The sequence below is a fragment of the Pavona decussata genome, unplaced genomic scaffold, assembly GCF_977016875.1.
Source record: "Pavona decussata unplaced genomic scaffold, jaPavDecu1.1 SCAFFOLD_223, whole genome shotgun sequence".
Taxonomy (NCBI): domain Eukaryota; kingdom Metazoa; phylum Cnidaria; class Anthozoa; order Scleractinia; family Agariciidae; genus Pavona; species Pavona decussata.
Window position 1 is genome coordinate 2,817,732 of NW_028145628.1, and position 22,269 is coordinate 2,840,000.

The following is a 22,269-nucleotide window of genomic DNA, read 5'->3' on the forward strand; positions in this document are numbered from 1 at the left end:
TTGGTTGACGAGGAAGGATATTTTAAGGAACTACACAAGACACACTGTTTTGCAGTAGTCTACCTAACTGCAAGAACATTAATTTTACCAAATTGGTGACCTAATACTAACAGTTAGTTGGCAGCTTGGAGTGCTGCTTTTATTAACCAGATCACAGCTATCAATGGGTGCTAGCGCTAACAGCCCATCTAGGGGAACCTAAGGAAATATTAATGTGTCAGACTAACCCCAGTTTTTACATGTACTAGCATAAAATCCAATCAGGCTCTTTCAGTAGTGTCTGTTCTTTGATATCAGGGGTTAAAGGGTTAGGAAGAATGAAAATAAAATCCTGTTATTATATTTACACTGTATTGTGTTTGTTAGAGGTCTGGCTGGTCACCAGCCCCTGCAGGATTTGCTCCTTCAATTGATTGGCAGATGCAACAAGCGGCAGATTTTGCTGATATCAGACAGGTATTGCATCAGTGACAAGTATTAATTTAAATATGCAGTATAATCAGTAAAATATATCTGTTGGTCAGTTTTTGTGGCTTTCTGAAGTTTTGGAGAAATCCAGAAATACAAGATGGCAGATCAAAGATGGCTGCTGTTTGGAAATCATGATGTAATTTCCACAACATTTGATGTCATCATTGCCTATTGTGAACTAGCCTCCCACGCAGTCGTTTTTAGGGGAATCGTATTACCTCCTCCCCACAAACGCCTGCTTACCCAAGCGCCACATTCCTTTCCCCCGCTAAGCCAATCACAGTGAACCTTCTAAAATCTGGAAGGTTGACCTTGACCTCAGAACGCCTCTTGCAGGAACGGTGAAAAAAATCACAACGGAGACAGAACTTGACCAAGCTTACGTGAGCTTTTAGCACCGTGTGCCATACGTTCAAAATTTCTGGTGTAAATGCCTATCAACTGACTGCAATAAAAAAAGTTGTGATGGGAAATAGCGATATTTTCGTCAATTTGCCGACTGGTTACGCAAGTCGCTTTAATATTTATCAAGCTTTGCCTTCAATCTTGTCGACCTTGTCAGTGTGGAGGAAACCGAAATATTACCCGATATGTCGGTAAACTTTAAAGATTTTGCAGGTAAAACTCGCTTTGTTGTTGCAATTTGTTCGGGGGCATGTGCGACATTTTCCACAAGGACCACAAGTAGATCGGCTCTTTGTCGTTTAACTTTCCGTTTAATAGTCTTTAATGGACTGATAAATACTGCAGATCTCCCTTTGATACCTTCTACATTCTTCTTTGCTTTCTCGAATCGAGTTAGTCTGTCGTAGCACTTCGTACAAACAAGCAAATCTGCTCCAGAGTTTCCGCTCCCGTAAGAGGCGATATCTTCACCGATTGTCAACTCGATCAGGCGGGGAAGATTGATTACACTTTCCCGAAAATTTTGACTCTCCCAGCAATGTCAAAACGTCACACAAGAAGCGCTTGTATTCACATTCGATATTTATTTTGGTGTTTCAGCCATGACCAGCCATTCCAGAAGTGAAAAAATATATATATTCCAACTTAACTCCCGCATCTCTTAAGACTGTAACAGATACTGTAAACACTGTACAAAGCTCGCGGAAACGGAAGTGACCATTGTAACCAGCAATTTGATTTGATGTCATTTAACAATGCCTCAATGGTGATTGGTTAGGGTGCTTGTGGAGTAAAACAATGGGAAAGGAATGTGGCGCTTGGGTAAGCAGGCGTTTGTGGGGAGGAGGTAATACGATTCTCCTAAAAACGACTGCGTGGGAGGCTAATTGTGAACCTCAAAGGAAATGCCCTTGGACATACTACTTACCTTCCAAGTTTCATTGTCATAACTTTATAATTCTTTCAGAGTTATTGAGAGAGGGTGGAATCCACCCTCCTTGCCTTATAGTGCCACTGAGAGACAAAAAAGTTTAGATAGGGATAATGATATATTAAACATTTTTGTTCATTTCAGAAACTTGCTCATTATAAATCAAGATGGTGTAAAGCAGATTCTTCTTCACTTGTCTTGGTAAGGCTCTTGGGATCCTATACAAAAGAAGTTCTGACTCCAGGAAATGTTTGAGTTGATCAGTTTGCTTTAACATTCCCTTCCAGCAATTTTCACACTTAGATAGAGTTTAAGGATGGTGCCTACTTATTAATACCGAGGTATTTTTCTGCAGTTTACGACTATGCAGGAAAAGCAGATCTTAGCAAAGGCCATTGGAATCCAAAAAGAAAACTGGACTAGGTAACCACACATTCAATTCTAAAAAGCACTAAAATACAAAATGATATATTGCATTTTGCCCAAATTGAAGCTTAGTTATCTCTGAAAAATTTGTGGTTACTGCCAATTTCTTTCCCAATAATCCTTGCCAAGGTGTGCTTTTCCCGCATACTTATAAACCACACAAAATATCCCTGTTTTAGCACTGGTACTGCCGTTAACAAATCCTATTTTCTCAGACTCTATTACAAATGCAATGTACATATAATAGTCCTCATAAGCCGGAACCAAAACTTATTGAACTAGATTTTAATTCATCATCCCAGCATCACTCTGGTAATGCAGTGTTCTACCAACTAAGCTATCAAGCTTACTGGGATGCTGTACCTTTGGCATCAAGGCATGTTTAATATTCATGTCTTGTAAAAAAACAAAAATGCACTGCTGTACCATCTAGGTCGGATTCCAAGTTGACAATTCACCTTCAAGTCTTTGCATACTACAAAATGACCAGAAGAGTTCAAATGACAAATTATGTAAAAAAGAAGGCTGAAGCGTTTTCAAAATAACATTCTTGATCCTTTCTTCCATACATGTGCATGTAGTGCTCTGTTGTTATTTTTAGTTAATAATTTGCATGTTAAACTGTTACTTTTCAGCCAAAGAAAAATGATCCGTTAGGCTGGTGCTGTTTTTGTCTTGGAGAACAGATTGCATCAAAAATATCTTGCAGGTAAATAATATGAACTTATTATTAATAAATTGTTCATTATGTACAAACTCTGAACCTCATAACCCGCCTAGCCATTTATTTCTTACTGCGTTGTCTTCAATCATAATAATATTATTGTACATCAACAGCTAACTGAAACCATAAAAATGGAAACTGACAAAGTGCATTAACATCCACCAAATATCACAAATTATGTATGATTTAGTGACCTTTGACCCTGCAGAGCAAACCTTTGTTCAATGATAATCAGTGTTAGTGTCTGGAATTCTGAGTGCATGTGTTATTGAAAGATACGGTACAAGAAGGTCACATTTAAAAATGAAAGAGAGATTACAACACAGAACACTTCACAGCATTTCTCTTTTAAACAGAAAAGACAGTAATAAAACTGAAGTGGAGGAGAACTTACAAGGAAATTCTTCCTCAAAAAATGTAAGTCAAGTAATAATAATATAGTAATATTGTACAACTAAAAAGAAGTGGAGTAAAACACTAGCTTTGATTGATTAATAATTACGGTAAACCATCTGGTTTAATCTTAGTCTTTTGTATTGCACTTAAAATTTTTTTTTTTCAGCTGAATGTTTGCACAATTAGACAGTCAGTGTAGTCACCAATTTTTATAATATTCCAGAACTTTTTTTTTAGTATTCATTATTACTTAATATTCATGCTTGTTTACATTCTACTGATATGATGATAGTGTTGAGATAACTAATAACAATCTAAAGTCTTCTATTTTTTCCAATTTTTTTTTGTATTTCTTTTTCAAAATTTTATATAGATGTAGATGTAATAAGAGCGTGATGGACAGCAATAGTTCAACTTGTATAGCAGGTGTTATCAGGGAGGAAGGGGACAGTTAGAGAGTGGGGCATTTTTCCTCCCCCTCCCCCCCCCCCCCCTTATTTATGCCTGTTATGCAGGGTAGTAACAGTTTTTAGTGAGTTTTTATAACCTACTTGTTGTGTGTTGTCACTTAATTCCCACACAGGAAGGCACTCCACCATTGCTAAGCGTTCTTCAACACATTAATCAAGTAAGGTCTTCAATAACAGCAGAAACACTGAATATCACTAAGTACTGTACATCTCGCTGTTGTTGATCTTTTTTTTTATTTTTTAGATTTCGTAGTTGTTTACCTTACCCTGTGATAACTTTTTTTAGTTTTCTTTTTAATTTGGAGAGAGCATTGATGGTAATTAGCCTAAACTGTAGCCATTTTGTTTTGTTTTTTTCCTCTTTTGACTTTGTGCCTTAGTTTGTAATTAAATTATTTTGTTTGTCTTTTTTGTATTTTTTTTTGTTGCATGGTAAAGCTATCATCCAGAATTGATAAGTAGTTCTTTTTTTGTCAGATATCTAACGAATTAAGATTTTCCCATTAAATCGTTTTCCCCCTTACTTTTGACTTTGAAGTTAAGTTTTTAAAAACACTTTCAATAAGGGGAAGAAATTGGCAGCAAACGACCTTGAACCACTCGAGAATGAGGCTAGGATAATTATAATTAGTGATAAATTGATTTTAAAACAACCAGACCCTTGTACTGTTTTGCTCTACAGGCTACCTTGCTGCAAGTTTTGGAATATCATGTGGCTTGGTTGGAAGAAATTGGATTTTCACATCATCAGGTACTTAGAATCAGATTCAGATGAATCACAGGCAGCCCAAGCTCTACAACCCATAATTCTTAACTTAAAACCCCCCAAAGACGCTCATTCAAACGCACAGAAAACTTCTAAAAACCTCAACCTTAGCAAACGCAATGTTGTTGGTACAGGGAGAAATTTCGCCCAAAACATGACGTTCTATTTACCTATTGGCTGTGTTAGGGTTGCAAGGTATTGTGGGAAAATGTACAGCCGCCATCTTTTTCCGTACGGCGGATTATAAGGTTTTGTACAGGAGAGGAAAAACGTTTCCTGTTTGAAGGAAAAACTACGAACGAATTTTTAATAATTTACCAACATGAACGTATTAGTGTGGCTATTTATTTAGTATTTATTTTTCAATACGGCCACCCCTCAATAATGGGGATTATCGGCCGGGCTGTCAGACCCTTGTGTTTTGCGTCCTTCTTGTAATAGCCACGCTAAGGAGTTCATGTTGATAATTTCATTTAAAAGTCGTTCATAATTTTTCCTTCAAATACGAAACGTTTTACTCTCATACAAAAATTTACAATTTCGCTATTACACAACCAAAGATTTGAACCTCGAGATCTGAACCCACAACCTCACTCTAAGCAAGTGACTTACGAGGTCAGCTGGGAACTGGTCGGGGAAATTAAGGTATTTTATTTGCGGCAATGGGGATATTTAAGATTTACAAAGTGGTGAGCCGCGTAGCACCCATGTAATGCGATAGAAATGGAATGAAATTATTTATTAAGTGCTAAAGTGAGGACATGTTAGCCCTGTAAAAGAAATTAACCAATCCAAGGCTATGTTGCTTTCATATCTGCAGGGACGATGGTTTTATGCTGTTTTAGTTTGCATAGAGAAGCCTCTTCTTCCTGAGACTACCTCGTTACTGCGCACGCTGGCCAGGCTCTGTGCTACGCTCAGAGCATCTTTGGTAAGTTTTTGCGGTTTTCTTTCACTTTAGATTTAAAAGTCGTCTTAACAGTTCGCGATTAGCCCCATCGCCTCAATTGACAACTTGGCCAAGAATTTGTTTTGCAAAATACTCCAACCAAGCGGCTGGATTGCAGCGAAAAAGACCTGGCAAAGCAGACATCAAGCATAAACCCGTCAACTGTTGTTGACTATAGTCAACCTTTCGTCAAATTTCGTTAGCTCTCGTCATGTGTCGTTTAATCTCGTTGGCTCTCGTCGACTGTCGTTAAATCTCGTTGACTCGCGTTAACTTTCGTGAAATGTCGTTGGTCCTCGTCAACTGTTGTCAAATCTCGTTGGCTCTTGTCAATTGTCTTTAAATGTCCTTGGTCCTCGTAAGCTATCGTCAAATCTGAAAGACTTTCGTAAGCTGTCGTTGAATTTCGTTAGCCCTCGTCAACTGCTGTTAAATCTCATTAGTCCTCGTCAACTGTCGTTGAATGTCGTTGGCCCCCGTCAAGTGTAGTCAAATCTCGTTGGTTTTATATCAGCTTTCGTTCTGTCTGATTCTCGTGAACTTTCATCAACTGTCACTCTAAATTCATACAGCATGTACAGCATGGAATAAGCTTAAGAATGTCCTCGTCGATTGGCGGCGTACAGTTCCGTGTCATGACAGGATCCAATACTGGACACATGCTCTGCCTTTAGCGTTTGGCTGATCCCAACACTGGCTCCAAAATTATTGAAGACACTGGCATTAGCTTTTCATTGCGGCAGTTTTTGTTTAGTTGTCTTCAAAGTCATTAATTAGCCTTTGGCTCCCTTTGTATCATTCTAAAACCAAATATCAGTGTTCAGACTTGTAGCTTGTATTTTCTGGTGGATTTGTTTCTTGAATGATACTAATGATTTAAATGGAGCACAGAAATTCTTTTTGTTACACTAACACCTTTAATTAACGATACAAATAACTTATTGTTACATTAAATTAACGGCACAAATTACCTATTGTTACACTAACACTTTTAATTAACGATGCAAATGAAATATATTTACGTTTAATTAACGGCGCAAATGGTCTATCGTTACACTAACACCTTTCATTAACGGTACAAATTATCCATTGTTACACTAACACCTTTCATTAACGGTACATTACAAACTACCTATTGTTACCTTTAATTAACGGTACAAATCACCTATTGTTACACTAACACTTTAATTAACTGCTCAAATTACCTATCTTTACCTTTAATTAACGGTACAAATCACCTATTGTTACACTAACACTTTAATTAACTGCACAAATTACCTATCTTTACCTTTAATTAACGGTACAAATCACCTATTGTTACACTAACACTTTAACTAACTGCACAAATTACCTATCTTTACCTTTAATTAACGGCTCAAATTGCCTATTGTTACACTAACATTTTAATTAGTTGAGCGTATTCTATTGATTTCAAAACACTCACTGGTCACGTGCTCCATCAGGCTTCCTATTCACGGGACGGCCAGAAAACTTGTATAATCAGGTTGAACTTGTTATATAATATTCAATGGGCGTTCTCGTCGTTGGTTGGCCAAGTGCTCCATCACGCTGCCTTTTCATGCAACTGTTAGAAAACTTGTATAGTTGAACTTGTTATATAATATTCCATGGGCGTTCTCGTCGTTGATTGGTAGTCAGGCTTTGAGGGTTTCATTGACGCAAAGATAAAGCAAATTTCAGATTGTTTATTCCATTTGCTGAGTGTGTTGCTATTGAGTCAATGCAGAGAAAGGAGTCTTTTTTTCCCTCACAGTACATTTTAAATTATTCAGCTAAATCCACCCAAAAGTGTAAGACATGAGTGTGGAAATTGACATAGAAAAGTTTCCGAACTTGTCGTCCATTTTTAAAGAGATAGAACGAATTGGAGAGCGAAGAAGATCAATGGAGGCTGTGAAAAGCCAAAAAGCAGAAAAAAAGGCAATAACGCCCACAGTGTTGACGCCATCGCCAGTTAAACGCCACAACCACAGGCGTCATGCGAGTGATCCAACCGGACACACACCAAAGGAGGCACAGCCTCGTGCACGCATTCGCAGCGCGCCACCGTGTACAGTAATTGATCGTAACAAGATACTAAACGATAGTCGACTCACTGAGGCCGCCAAGCAGCTGACAGATGGCGAGCTGGCTCTGCTGTACGAGGACATTCTAAGGCCATTGGATTTCTATGCCATGCTACAGGAAAGGCGAAAGAAACTGTAAGCAAAACATCTAACCACATCAACAGCATCTGTTTTTCAATTATGTAATATGTCACAGAACAGTTACAAGACGTTTAAAAAGACAGTTTTAAGTATCTGAAATATGTTTTGAGCCTTTTTGCTCTCTTGCTCACCTGTGTTGATATCAAAGGTTTTAAAATGTTGGTCTATGGTGGAAAATAGTTCGCTCTGTAAAATGAATTTTTGGCTGAGTTTTGCTTTTTCTTGGATATTTTGAAATAAACTACAGATTATTATGTAATACTATTTCTCTTGTGTACCGAGGGTGGGGAGGGAAAGGCACTGGTAGTTTTAAAGGATGGAATTTGGGCAGAGAGTTTAAATCCGAATCCAGAAAGTTTAAAAAATAAAGGTTGTTATTAGAGGAACATTTTGCGAGGTAGAAGTCTTTACTTATCCAAAATCAAAGGTAGTTATTTTTAATTCTTGTACGATTCTAAATCCTGTATATTTCCTTTCTCCATTAAAAATGTAATTTTTTTCCATAGTTTCAAATGATTGCTCTTTTGGAAAATGTGTTTTAAGGTGTTTGTTCTGTGGCATTTTGTAATAACGACGCATTTTGTAATAAGTTACGCGTTTTGTAATAACGATCGCGGCATTTTATAATAATGTGCGCATTGTGTAATAAGGCTACAGCGTCACATTAAAATATAAACAAGCATGCTTGCTAAACGTGGAAACAACTGAAAAAAAAAGTAGGGAATGACATTAGAAACCAGTAACTGTGTTTGTAAGGACCACTGTGATAAAATCAAAGTACGGGATCCTTTGGTGAAGGATCTAATCAGCAACAGATCGCAAAACAAATAATGCAAAACAGAGCAAAGCTGATTTCAGTGATATACCCTGCGGCCTCGAAAACAAATCTAATTTACTTAATCGTTATTACTAAGTTATATTCTGAATTCAAATTTGATATTTGTTCCCAGTTGAGCGTACTCTATTGATTTCAAAACACTCACTGGTCACCTGCTCCATCAGGCTGTCTATTCACGCGACGGCCAGAAAACTTGTATAATCAGGTTGAACTTGTTATATAATATTTAATGGTGTTCTCGTCGTTGGTTGGTAGTCAGGCCTTGAGGGTTTCATTGAAGCAAAGATAAAATAGAAATTTCAGATTGTTTTTTCCATTTGCTGTGTGTGTTGCTATTGACCGAGAGCAGAGGAAGGAGTACATTTTGAAATTATTCAGCTAAATCCACTCGAAAGTGTAAGGCATGAGTCTGGAAGTTAACATAGAAAAATTTCCGAAATTGTCGTCAATTTTTAAAGAGATAGAACGAATTGGAGAGCGAAGAAGATCCAGGGAAGCTGTTAAAAGCCAAAAAGCAGAAAGAAAGTCAAGATCGTCCCAGTGTTGACGCCATCGCCAGCAAAACGCCATAACCTCGGGCGTCCTAAGAGTGATCCAACCGGACACACGCCAAAGGAGGCACAGCCTCGTGCACGCATTCAGAGCGCGCCACCGTGTACAGTAATTGATCGTAACAAGATACTAAACGATAGTCGACTCACTGAGGCCGCCAAACAGCTGACAGATGGCGAGCTGGCTTTGCTGTACGAGGACATTCTAAGGCCATTGGATTTCTATGCCATGTTACAGGAAAGGCGAAAGAAACAGTTACAAGACGTTTAGAAAGACTGTTGTAAATATCTGAAATATGTTTTGAGCCTTTTAAAATGGCTGTATGCTCTCTTGCTCACCTGTGTTGATTTTAAAGGTTTAAAAATGTTGGTGCATGGTGGAAAATAGTTCGGTCTGTAAAATGAATTTTTGAATCGTGGAGTTTTGCTTTTTCTTGGATATTATGTAATACTATTGTTCTCGTGTACCGAGGGTGGGGAGGGAAAGGGTAGGTGGGGGAGGGGTTTTAGGGTAATTGATGGTATTTGGGCAGAGAGTTTAAATTCCGAATCCAGAAAGTTTAAAAATAAAAGTTGTTACTATCATCATAAGAACATTTTGCGAGGTAGAAGTGATGTCTTTACTTATCCAAAATGAGAGTTAGTAATTTTTAATACAAGTACGATCTTAAATTATGTGTACTGTATTTCCTTTCTTCATTGAAATGTAAGTTTGTATTCATATAGTTTCAAATAATTGATTAAAGAATTTGCTGTAAAGTTGCACAACAAAAGATCCAGCTTGAAATTAAGTTTTTTCATTATATTATTTTATTTTAAACTAAGATGGTTTTATGCTACAGAAGGCGTTCCATGTTAATGGTAAGCACCCCTGGAAAAAATGTTTACTGTTGGTCGGGTCCCGCCCCTTGACCTTAGACTTCAAGGACCTTTCTCAAAATGATGGCTGTTTAAAGAAATGCAGACCTCTGTAGAGTTTGGAATCCCTATCTCCTTCAACCGACCCTTCAAGTTCTTTGGTATCACACCCAGAACTCCCACAAGGACTGGCACTACTTTGGCCTTTTGTTACTAAAGTCTATGTCCAGAAATACACGCTAATGAGATTCATGAACTGTATGATAGACATCACAAGGTGTCCCCTAACCTTAATTCTTACTAAAACACATAATTCTGTCAAACATGAAGTCATATGAAAACGTCAAAAAGGCCTGTTTTATATGAAGTACACAAATTCAGGGTTAGGTGCATTTCTGGACATAAGTGGTTCCCAGGAGGGCAATTTTTTGCAGCTCGTTGATGTTAATGACAGCGAGGATCTTTTCCAAGTGTTGCTCGATTATGAGATTAGTATAGGTAATCACATGATTCCGAGTGCAATTTGGAATAAATAAACACGAGTAAAATTTTAAAAGGCTAACAAAATTGTACGAGCCCGCAGGGAGAGTGCAATTTGTGGTCTTTTAAAATTTTACAAGTGCTTATTTATTCCAAATTGCACGAGAGAAATCATGTGATTACTTGTTAATAATATACATACAAAAATTTCAAATGAGCTTTTGATTATTTCTTGTCCGTCAGCTCATTTTCCGCCGACATGTCTTTGATTGGTTTCAAAAATGACAAGCTTGATTGACATACATGTTCATACGTAAGGAAAACATGCTAAAAATACCATCACTCTAAAAAGAGCAAGTTTTCAAATCACAAAGCATAATTTTAAGTCAATGTTAAAAGAAGTCTGAAGTCAATCACCGTCCTCGGCATGTTTTCGAACTGACTGGATTTCAGGAGTCGCGGCTTTGCAGACAGTCCAGACTGGCGTATTTTAATCTGGTTCTCCGTGAATTCAACGTTTGTTTTCGTCCAAGCCGACATGGAAATCTTCAACATGATGCTCTACGCCAAAATATTGAGTCAGGAGCTACCAAACCGTTTGTACCAGGACTTGTGCTTCAAAGCGTTTTGCTTTTCCACAGCTCGTTTAGTTCAGTGTTTGTCAGACTTCCAAGACTTGTCGCCAACGAGTCCTCAGTAGCTCAGAGGTTAGAGCATCCGATCTAGAATACGGAGGGTCATGGGTTCGAATCCCATCTGGGGCTCAGATTTTTTCTGTGTCCTCTTATGGTCGATTCTTTACATCTCCTATTATTTCCTTTATAATACTAATATCAGTGGCATAGGTTGGTTTGTTCAATGAATGATGCTAATGATTTTAAGGAAGCATACAAATTGCTCTTTGTCACACTGGTACCTAAACACAAATTAAACTTGAATAAAATGAAGTAAAATAATTCAGTGTAACGCAAATACCTCTAATAAATAACACAAATTGCTAAGAGCGGTTTTCAGTCGAAAAATCGCGAGACTAGCGTTCCTGTATTGACGTCACAGCCCTACTATCTCCAGTCTCCCGTCTTGCTCGGTATCGTACTCATACGGAAGTGAAATTTGACGCTTTTATACGCCTCAAACGCGGGGAAAATAATTGATAAGGATTTTTTTTTCCCGATTTTCATACAAAAACAACTTGAAGATTTAATCAAGCAAATGAAAAAAAAAGATTTCGTCATATACACTTTAAATGCCAGGATTTATTCTACAATTATTATTATTATTATTATTTTTTTTTTTAAATAAACGTTATTGACAAATCAACAAACTGTACAACATTACATAATCTTTTACAATACACTAATTACAGCTGCAACCACAAAAAAATAAAAATAACCAAAAAAAATAAATATCATAAAAGTAATAATAATACAGTGTAATAATAATAATTATACTAATAACAATAACAATAGAGGTGATAGTAAAACATATACATTTAAGAAAATGGTGATGACAGATTTTAGCAGTAAACACTTCTCTTTTAGTAAATGGGAAAACCAAAAACACAGTAGTGAGCAGTGCCAAGAACGAAAATTAGAAGAAAATTAATGAATGCTGTAAAAACAATAGCTTCTCAAAAGCAAGGAGGCCAATTGGGAAAAGCATACTAATTTGTTAAAGGCTTGTCATAGAAACTAACAATAATTATTGAAGAGGGGCACTAAAGGATCCCACTTCTTCGAAGTAGGAGCTTGTTTGTAGGATTCAATTTTAAATTGGGACTTGAGGACCGCCAAAAACATATTTAGTTGAGGGACCTTGTTGCTGGTTTTGCAGCGCCATATGTAATGTCTGGCAATTAGAAAACAGAAATTCAATTGAAGCGCAAACTTTGTTGTGTCCGGCTTTAGTCCCAAAAAGATTGCGATGTCCTTCAAATAGTCGTGAGGTATAAGTTCACATTCAAGTAGTTTAACAGTCAGAACCCTCCAGAAAAAACTAACTTTTGGACAATACCAGAAAAGATAAATAATATTTTCAGGAGCTTTACTGCAAAAAGAGCATTGTGGGTCTTGTTTGATACCAATTTTTGTTAGAAAAAAGTTAGTAGGAAGAATTCTGTGCAAGAATCTGTATTGAAAGCTAATGAGGGTCGAACTTTTAGTGCCCTTGGATGCCAAAGTGTAAGCTGCTTTCCAATCAGCCTTACAATTTTCCTGGGAAACGATGGTGTTCCACTTTCATTGGCTTTTCTCTGGTGCATAGCTTTTAAGAGGGACAAGTTTCTTGTAAACTATTCTATTACCTTTAGAGCTTTTAAGAAATGAGTTAAGGAAAGAATCCGGTTTAACCGAAACAGCTGTACTGGATTCGTTTGGGAAATTTTTATTATAAAGACATTTAAGGGCGGATATAAGTTCACAAAATTTCAAGGGGTTTATTTGTATTTTATATAATTCAATAAAATCTTTGAAACGAAGAAACTTGCAAGGTTCTTTCATTAAATCTTCGACTTTTAAAATTCCTCGCAAAAAGAGTTCTTTCTCATAAATTGGCTTGTTATCAATTCTTGTTAGCGATTTATGCCATAAAGACTGTTCAAGAAACTGTCGTTTTGTTTTTATAACACCTTCAAAATTGACCTCAGACCAAATTTCAACAGTTCTTTCGTGAAGTTGTTCTTTACTGGAAAAGTCTTGAGGGAATCAGTCTTGTTTAAATTGCCCTTAAAGATAAGGCTGCCGCCATGTTTTTCGAGCTCGAGGAAGACAATTTCTTTCCATTTTCCGTGGTTCGAAGTATCCAGATACTGTCCAATCCAAGTAGTTTTTAGCGATTCTACAATTAACTGGCTTCTGAGAAACCAGTAAGTTCCCATCAGAAATTTTGGAGGAACTTTTTTTCTCGAAAAGGGCCCCAACATAGTTCAAGTTCTCATACAGAGCTTAAAGGGGCACTGTTACGGAGATTTTGCTGTATTCTGGTCAAAACAGATCAAATATTTGACGAAAAACCTTTTTGCTAACATGAAATTCCTCTTAGAACACCGAGAAGGAAATATTAAAGGATTTCTCCAAGGAGGAACTAACTATAATCAGTTTTTAGCGACTTCTATTAAATACACAAGAAGAACTTGAAAAAACTGGCCAATTTTTTCAAGTTGCAATCCATTTCCATCCTAGCCATTCGCGGCCAAAGATAACTAAAACAGTTTCTGTGTACTAGTAGGATTATTGTTAACAAAACTGAACCATTATTTCAACGATTCCACGGATTTAAATATGTTTTTTAGCCATAAAAATGGTGGCGCGTAGGCAATTTAAAAGCGAAAATAGGCGATAATCATATCGAATGTTTAGCACACGTAAATGTTATTTCTACTTCTCAAACTAAAATTTAGAAATTAGACATTATTTCCAACAATTAAACGTCAATTTGTTCTCAGAATACTTCCAGAATACTAACACCTCTAATTAACGGCACAAATTACCTATCGTTACCTTTAATTAACGGTATAAATTGCCTATTGTTCCACTGATACCGTTAATTAACGGCACAAATTGCCTATCGTTACACTAATACCTTTAATTAACGGTACAAATTACTTATTGTCACATCTAATTCACGGCACAAATTGCCTATTGTTACACTAATACCTTTAATTAACGGTACAAATTACTTATTGTCACATCTAATTAACGGCACAAATTGCCTATCGTTACACTAATACCTTTAATTAACGGTACAAATTACTTATTGTCATATCTAATTAACGGCACAAATTGCTTATCGTTACACTACTACCTTTAATTAACGGTTCAAATTCTTGTAAATATGTTTTAAGCCTTGAGAAAGGACGTTTTGCTCTGTTGCTAAACTGTGTTGATATGAAAGGTTTAAAAATGGTGATGCATTGTGGAAAATAGTTCGCTCTGTAAAATGAACTTTTGGTTAAGTTTTGCTTTTTCTTGGATATTTTGCAATAAACCACAGATTATTGTGTAATAGTATTGCTCTTGTGTACCGGGGGTGGGGAGGGAAAGGGTAGGGAGGGGGAGTAGGGGAGGGGAAACTGGTAGTTTTGATAGATGGAATTTGGGCAGCAAGTTTAAATGCCGAATCCAGAAAGTTTTTTTTTTTTTTAATGTTATCAGAGGAACATTTTGCGAGGAAGAAGTCTTTACTTATCCAAAATCAAAGTTTGTAATTTTAATACTTGTATGATCCTAAATGCTGTATATTTCGTTTCTCCATTGAAATGTAAGTTGTTTTTCATAGTTTCAAATGATTGTTTTTTCGGTGACGAGCAGCTATCACTCGAAAATGTGTTTTAAGGTGTTTTTGTAAGGGCTGATTTACAAGTAAGCGTCACATTCAATTCAAATTTCATATTTGTTCCCAGTTGAGCGTACTCTATCGATTTCAAAACACTCATTGTCACGTGCTCCATCAGGCTGCCTATTCACGCGTATAATCAGGTTGAACTTGTTATATAATATTCAATGGGCGTTCTCGTCGTTGATTGGTAGTCAGGCTTTAAGGGTTTTCGTAAAGCAAAGATAAAATAGAAATTTTCAGATTGTTTATTTCATTTGCTGTGTGTGTTGCTATTGACCGAGAGCAGAGAAAGCAGTTTTTTTTTGTCACAGTACATTTGGAAATTATTCAGTTAAATCCACTCGAAAGTGTAAGGCATGAGTCTGGAAATTGACACAGAAAAATTTCCGAACTTGTTCTCAATTGGGGGATAGGGCACTGGTAGTTTTAATGGGTGGCATTTGGGCAGAGAGTTTAAATTCCGAATCCAGAAATTTTTGCTAATTACACGGAATGCCCGCAGGGCAGGCCGTTTCTAGGTTTCAGTCGGGTATCTTTTTACGCGGGATGCCCCGAGGGGGCATACCGTGTCTAAAAACGGGTCGATTTCCATTTTTTTTTTTTTTCTTCTTCGTCGTAGCCACAAATCGGTACATTAATTTATTCATTAAACTCTCCCCTCTCCTACTCGGGATGTATTGCTCTGATTGTCTTCAACAACTATTCCATTAGCAAGGATAGTTTTATCAATCGGCGAAGCATACAGTTGGAATAAATGAATCAGCCCCAGCATCACGCGTAATGCCAGTATAGCAGGCATCTTGTTTTTTTTTTCTTCGTCGTAGTCAGAAATCGCCACATTAATTCATGCATTAAAATATGCCTTCCCCTAGTAGGGATGTATTGTTCTAATTGTCTTCAACCACAGCAGGCCAATCAAAATCTATTATTCGGGCACATATCACGAGAGAGGGGACCCACTTATCCCTTCCTGTGTGACGCCAAATCATTATTTGATTTATTCATTAAACGTTGATTAAATTCTACCCTCTCCCAGAAGGGATTTATTGTTCTGATTGTCTTGAACAAAAAGAGGCCAATCAAAATCTATTATCGACGCGTATATCACGAGGGAGAGGACCCACTTATCTCTACCTGTGTGACGTCAAAGCAAGTCATCATTTCGAAAAGTTGTTTTTGTTCAGTGGCAGCCACATGTATGAATTTAAGACTCTGATCTGCCGTTTTCAGAGAGAAAGCAAACCTTTTTCAAGCGGTAAATCGAAATACTAACTTCTAGGTAGTACTCGACAGTTGAAACTGTGAAAATTGGGAGAGTTCACAGCGAAGAAACTCCGTTTTCAAAAACAGATCGAATAATCAAAGCGAAGGATTAGAGCTAGAGGAGGCAAGACCAGTTCAGCGGGGTCATGACGTTATTGCAGAGTTATTTCTGGTATGATTTCTAGTAACACAACCATAAGTATCACGCAATATATCTGAATAAAACCATTCAGACGATTATTTCAATTGCCAAGGGAGGATAGTTTTTAAATATCTGCGAAACATACAATGGGGAATAATTGGGGCTACATTAAGCATTCCGTGTAATGCCATTAGCCGGGCATCTTTTTAAAAAAAAAAAAATGTTATCAGAGGAACATTTTGCGAGGTTGAAGTCTTTACTTACCTGAAATCAAAGGTAGTTATTTTTGATACTTGTACGATCCTAAATGATGTATATTTCCTTGCTCCATTGAAATGTAATTTTTTTTCATAATTTCTAATGATTGCTTTTTTGGTGACGAGTAGAAATCGCTCGAAAATTTTTTTGTTAGGATTGATTTACAAATAATCGTCACGTTAATATATATACAAGCATGCATACTAAACGTGGAAACAACCCAGAATAGGAAGTAGAGTATGACATTAGAAACCAGTAACTGTGTTTGTAAGGACCATTTCGACAAAACTAAAGTACGGGATCCTTTGGTGAAGGATCTAATCAGCAGCAGATGATAAAAAAAATAATGCAAAACAGTGCAAAGCTGATTTCAGTGATATACCCTGCGGCATCGAAAACAAATCTAATTTAGTAATCGTTATTACTAAGTTATATTCTGAATTGAAATTTGATATTTGTTCCCAGTTGAGCGTACTCTATTGATTTCAAAACACTCACTGGTCACGTGCTTCATCAGGCTGCCTATTCACGCGACTGTCAGAAAACTTGTATAGTTGAACTTGTTATATAATATTCCATGGGCATTCTCGTCGTTGATTGGTAGTCAGGCTTTGAGGGTTTCATTGACGCAAAGATAAAGCAGAAATTTCAGATTGTTTATTCCATTAGCTGAGTGTGTTGCTATTGACCCATTGCAGAGAAAGGAGTTTTTTTCCATTACAGTACATTTTGAAATTATTCAGCTAAATCCACCCGAAAGTGTAAGGCATGAGTCTGGAAATTAACATAGAAAAATTTCCGAACTTGTCGTCCATTTCTAAAGAGATAGAACGAATTGGAGAGGGAAGAAGGTACAAGGAGGCTGTTAAAAGCCAAAAAGCAGAAAGGAACTCAAGATCGTCCACGCCATCGCCAGCAAAACGGCATAACCTCGGGCGCCCTAAGAGTGATTCAATCGGACACACGCTAAAGGAAGCACAGCCTCCTGCACGCAATCAGAGCGCGCCACCGTGTACAGTAATTGATCGTAACAAGATACTTAACGATAGTCGACTCACTGGGGCCGCCAAGCAGCTGACAGATGGCGAGCTGGCTCTGCTGTACGAAGACATTCTAAGGCCTTTCCTTTGGATTTCTATGCCATGCTACAGGAAAAGCGAAAGAAACTGTAAGCAAAACATTTAACCACATGAAAACAGCGTCCGTTATTCAATTACGTGATATGTCACAGAACAGTTACAAGACGTTTAGAAAGGCAGTTGTAAATAACTGAAATATGTTTTGAGCCTTGCAAAACGACTTTTTGCTTTCTTGCTCACCTGTGTTGATATCAAAGGTTTAAAGATGCTGGTCCAAGGTGGAAAATAGTTCGCTCTGTAAAATGAATTGTTCGATGAGTTTTGCTTTTTCTTGGATATTTTTCAATAAACTACAGATTATTATGTAATGCTATTGCTCTTGTGTACCGAGGGTGGGGAGGGAAAGGGGAGGTGGGGGAGGGGATTTAGGGTACTTGTAGCTTTGACTGATGGAATTTAGGCAGAGAGTTTAAATTCCGAATCCAGAAAGTTTTTTTTTCAACTGTTATCAGGGGAACATCTTGCGCGGTTGAAGTCTTTACTCATCCAAAATCAAAGGTAGTTATTTTTAATACTTGTACGATCCTAAATGATGTATATTTCCTTACTCCATTGCATTGTAATTTTTTTTTTCATAGTTTCTAATGATTGCTTTTTTGGTGACGAGCAGCAATCGCTCGAAAATGTGTTTTAAGATGTTTTTGTTAGGGTTGATTCCTCGCGAAGCGAGAGCCGAAGGCCCAAGCGAAGCGAGGTTAATAAATTTGTCGGGCCGAGCCGGCCCGGGCGGAGCTAAGCTGCGCGAATTCGAGCGAAAAATATATTTATTCCTCGCGAAGCGAGATTAATAAATTTGTTTGGCCGGGCCGGCCCGAGCGGAGCTAAGCCGCGCGAATTCGAGCGAAAAATATATTTATATATTTCGTTGAAGGTGTCCGCACTGTTGCCTAGCAACTGTGAAAAACAAAGTATGAATGACGTCAGACTGTCTGGCGTCCGCTGGAGCAAAATTTGCATACATCGGGAAAGCTTGCGTGCCGGGTCAAATTTCAACTGCAATGTTCATCAATATTCACTGGATACAGAACTCTCTCTCCAGAATCTTTTCCCTTTCTTCCAGAAATCTTTTTTTGTGAAAGATTACATTGAAGAAGTAACACGTTTTGTAGCCGCGGTAAAATAATTTTCCGTGGGAAATAAATTCATCGAACACGACAGCACGTTCTTCATTCCGTTGCGTCAGGAATAGATTTTCAACCGCGAACTAGCCTGTGGAACATCGAAAAGACCATGCTCATAAAAATAGTTGCTATGTTCAGAAACCTTTTGATCTCCTCATTTGATGCTACAATACGAGTAAAGAGGGCTTTCCACCCAGCCCCAGCTTCGCGAGGTTTTGCGAGTCACGTATTTCTAGTATACAGCTGTTTCGACAAAGGTTGTCCAAAAAAAGCATAAAAGCGTACGCGACAATGCCGAAAGGTAGTCTGGGAATTGCCCAATAGATTTCAATAAAAACTCAGAATCCATATTTCCCGCCAACTCAAGTCTTTGCTGTACGGTCGAGGGATTACGGATTCTGAGCTTTTATTGAAATCTGGGTATTTCTCAGACTAACGTTCGGCATGGTTGCGTACGCTTTTACGCTTTCTTTGGACAACCTTTGTCGAAAAAGCTGTATATGTATGTATGTATGTATGTATGTATGTATGTATGTATGTATGTATGTATGTATGTATGTATGTATGTATGTATGTATGTATGTATGTATGTATGTATGTATGTATGTATGTTTGTATATATATTTCGTTGAAGGTGTCCGTACTGTTACCTAGCAACGGTGAAAAACAAAGTATGAATGACGTCAACTGTCTGGCGTCGTCTGGAGCAAAATTTGCATACATCGGGAAAGTTTGCGTGCCAGATCAAATTTCAACTGGAATGTTCATCAATATTCACTGGATACAGAACTATCTCTCCAGAATCTTTTTTCTTTCTTCCAGAAATCTTTTTTGTGAAAGATTGCATTGAAGAAATTACACGTTTTGTGGCCGCGGTAAAATAATATTCCGTGGGAAATAAATTCATCGAACACGACAGCGCAGCACGCCCGTTGTACATTTCATCGCGTCAGAAATAGATTTTTAACCGCAAACTAGCCTGTGGAGCTACGAAAAGACCATGCTCATCAAAATAGTTGCTATGTTCAGAAATCTTTTAATCTCCTCGTTTGATGCTACAATACGAGTAAAGAGGGCTTTGCACCCAGCCCCAGCTTCGCGAGGTTTTGCGAGTCACGTATTTCTAGTTTACAAATAATCGTCACATTAATATATATACAAGCATGCATACTAAACGTGGAAACAACCGAGAATAGGAAGTAGGGAATGACATTAGAAACCAGTAACTGTGTTTGTAAGGACCATTTCGACAAAATAAAAGTACGGGATCCTTTGGTGAAGGACCTAATCAGCAACAGATCGCAAAACAAATAATGCAAAACAGAGCAAAGCTGACTTCAGTGATACACCCTGCGGCCTCGAATACAAATCTAATTTAGTAATCGTTGTTACTAAGTTATATTCTGAATTCAATTTGATATTTGTTCCCAGTTCAGCGTACTCTATCGATTTCGAAACACTCACTGCTCACGTGCTCCATCAGGCTGCCTATTCACGCGACGGCCAGAAAACTTGTTGAATCAAGTTGAAGTTGTTATATAATATTCCATGGGCGTTCTCGTCGTTGGTTGGTAGTCAGGCTTTGAGGGTTCCATTGACGCAAAGATTAAATAGAAATGTTCAGATTGTGTATTTCATTTTCTGTGTGTGTTGCTTGCTATTGGCCGAGAACAGAGAAAAGAGTTTTTTTTTCCTCGCAGTACATTTTAAAATTATTCAGCTAAATCCACCCGAAAGTGTAAGGCATGAGTCTAGAAGTTAACATAGAAAAATTTCCGAACTTGTCGTCCATTTCTAAAGAGATAGAACGAATTGGAGAGCGAAGAAGGTACAAGGAGGCTGTTTAAAGCCAAAAAGCAGAAAGGAACTCAAGATCGTCCACGGTGTTGACGCCATAATAATAATAATAATAATAATAATAATAATAATAATAATAATAATAATAATAATAATAATAATAATAGCAGTTTATTATGAAAATACGCTTAGCTTGTGTGAGACCCGCAAGCTAGGCTCACCAGCTAGTTTACAGGTATTTCACACTAAAAGATTAAAATAACTAACACAAATTAAAAAACGCCATAACCTCGTCAATAAAACCTCGCCAGGAATATAACTTCGCCAGCAAAACGCCATAACCTCGGGCGTCCTAAGAGTGATCCAACCGGACACACGCTAAATGAGGCATAGCCTCCTGCACGCAATCAGAGCGCGCCACCGTGTACAGTAATTGATCGTAGCAAGATACTTAACGATAGTCGACTCACTGAGGCCGCCAAGCAGCTGACAGATGGCGAGCTGCCTCTGCTGTACGAGGACATTCTAAGGCCTTTCCTTTAGATTTCTATGTCATGCTACAGGAAAAGCGAAAGAAACTGTAAGCAAAGCATTTAACCACATGAAAACAACGTCCGTTATTCAATTATGTAATATCTCACAGAACAGTTACAAGACGTTTAGAAAGACAGTTGTAAATATCTGAAATATGTTTTCAGCCTTGGAAAACGACTTTTTGCTCACTTACTTACCTCTGTTGATACCAAAGGTTTTTTTTAAAAAAATGTTGCATGGTGGAAAATAGTTCGCTCTGTAAAACGAATTTTTGGCTGAGTTTTGCTTTTTCTTGGATATTTTGCAATAAACCACAAATTATTATGTAATACTATTGCTCTTGTGTACCGAGGGTGGGGAGGGAAAGGGTAGGTGGGGGAGGGGGGTTAGGACACTGGTAAATTTGATAGATGGAATTTTGGCAAAGAGTTAAAATTCCAAATCCAGAAAGTTTTTTTTTAAAAAACACTGTTATCAGAGGAACATTTTGCGAGGTTGAAGTCTTTACTTACCCAAAATCAAAGGTAGTTATTTTTAATACTTGTGCGATCCTAAATTATCTATATTTCCTTAATCCATTGAAATGTAATTTTGTTTTTTGTTTTTCTTAAAGTTTCTAATAATTGCTTTTTATTGACGAGCAGCAATCGCTCGAAAATGTGTTTTAAAGATGTTTTTGTTAGGGTTGATTTACAAGTAAGCGTCACATTAAGATATATACAAGCATGCATACTAAACGTGGAAACAACTCAGAATAGGAAGTAGGGAATGACATTAGAAACCAGTAACTGTGTTTGTAAGGACCATTTCGACAAAATAAAAGTACGGGATCCTTTGGTGAAGGATCTAATCAGCAGCAGATCGCAAAACAAATAATGCAAAACAGAGCAATGCTGATTTCAGTGATATACCCTGCGACCTCGAAAACAAATCTAATTTAGTAATCATTATTACTAAGTTATATTCTGAATTGAAATTTGATATTTGTTCCCAGTTGAGCGTACTCTATCGATTTCAAAACACTCACTGGTCACGTACTCCATCAGGCTGCCTATTCACGCGACGGCCAGAAAACTTGTATAATCAGGTTGAACTTGTTATATAATATTCCATGGGCGTTCTCGTCGTTGGTTGCTAGTCAGGCTTTGAAGGTTTCATTGAAGTAAAGATAAAATAGAAATGTTCAG

The 22,269-nt window shown here is 37.5% G+C and overlaps 1 protein-coding gene, 1 long non-coding RNA gene and 1 other non-coding gene across 3 annotated transcripts in view; all 3 read left to right on the forward strand.

Annotated features, from left to right (window-relative positions):
• The window catches only part of LOC146459171 (gem-associated protein 2-like), a 40,502-nt gene that overhangs the window by 2,253 nt on the left and 15,980 nt on the right, over positions 1 to 22,269 (forward strand). The window contains exons 3-9 of the mRNA XM_085090076.1: positions 367 to 456; positions 1,952 to 2,008; positions 2,869 to 2,942; positions 3,314 to 3,374; positions 3,937 to 3,981; positions 4,506 to 4,574; positions 5,410 to 5,520. Of these exons, the coding sequence (XP_084946202.1) occupies positions 367 to 456; positions 1,952 to 2,008; positions 2,869 to 2,942; positions 3,314 to 3,374; positions 3,937 to 3,981; positions 4,506 to 4,574; positions 5,410 to 5,520 (507 nt within the window). The remainder of the gene's footprint in view (positions 1 to 366; positions 457 to 1,951; positions 2,009 to 2,868; positions 2,943 to 3,313; positions 3,375 to 3,936; positions 3,982 to 4,505; positions 4,575 to 5,409; positions 5,521 to 22,269) is intronic.
• On the forward strand, positions 11,184 to 11,257 carry Trnas-aga (transfer RNA serine (anticodon AGA)). Its single transcript has one exon. It is a non-coding gene; the product is annotated as a tRNA-Ser (tRNA).
• Positions 19,242 to 21,300, forward strand: LOC146459173 (uncharacterized). The gene is made up of 2 exons (XR_014858049.1): positions 19,242 to 20,636; positions 20,860 to 21,300. It is a non-coding gene; the product is annotated as an uncharacterized LOC146459173 (long non-coding RNA).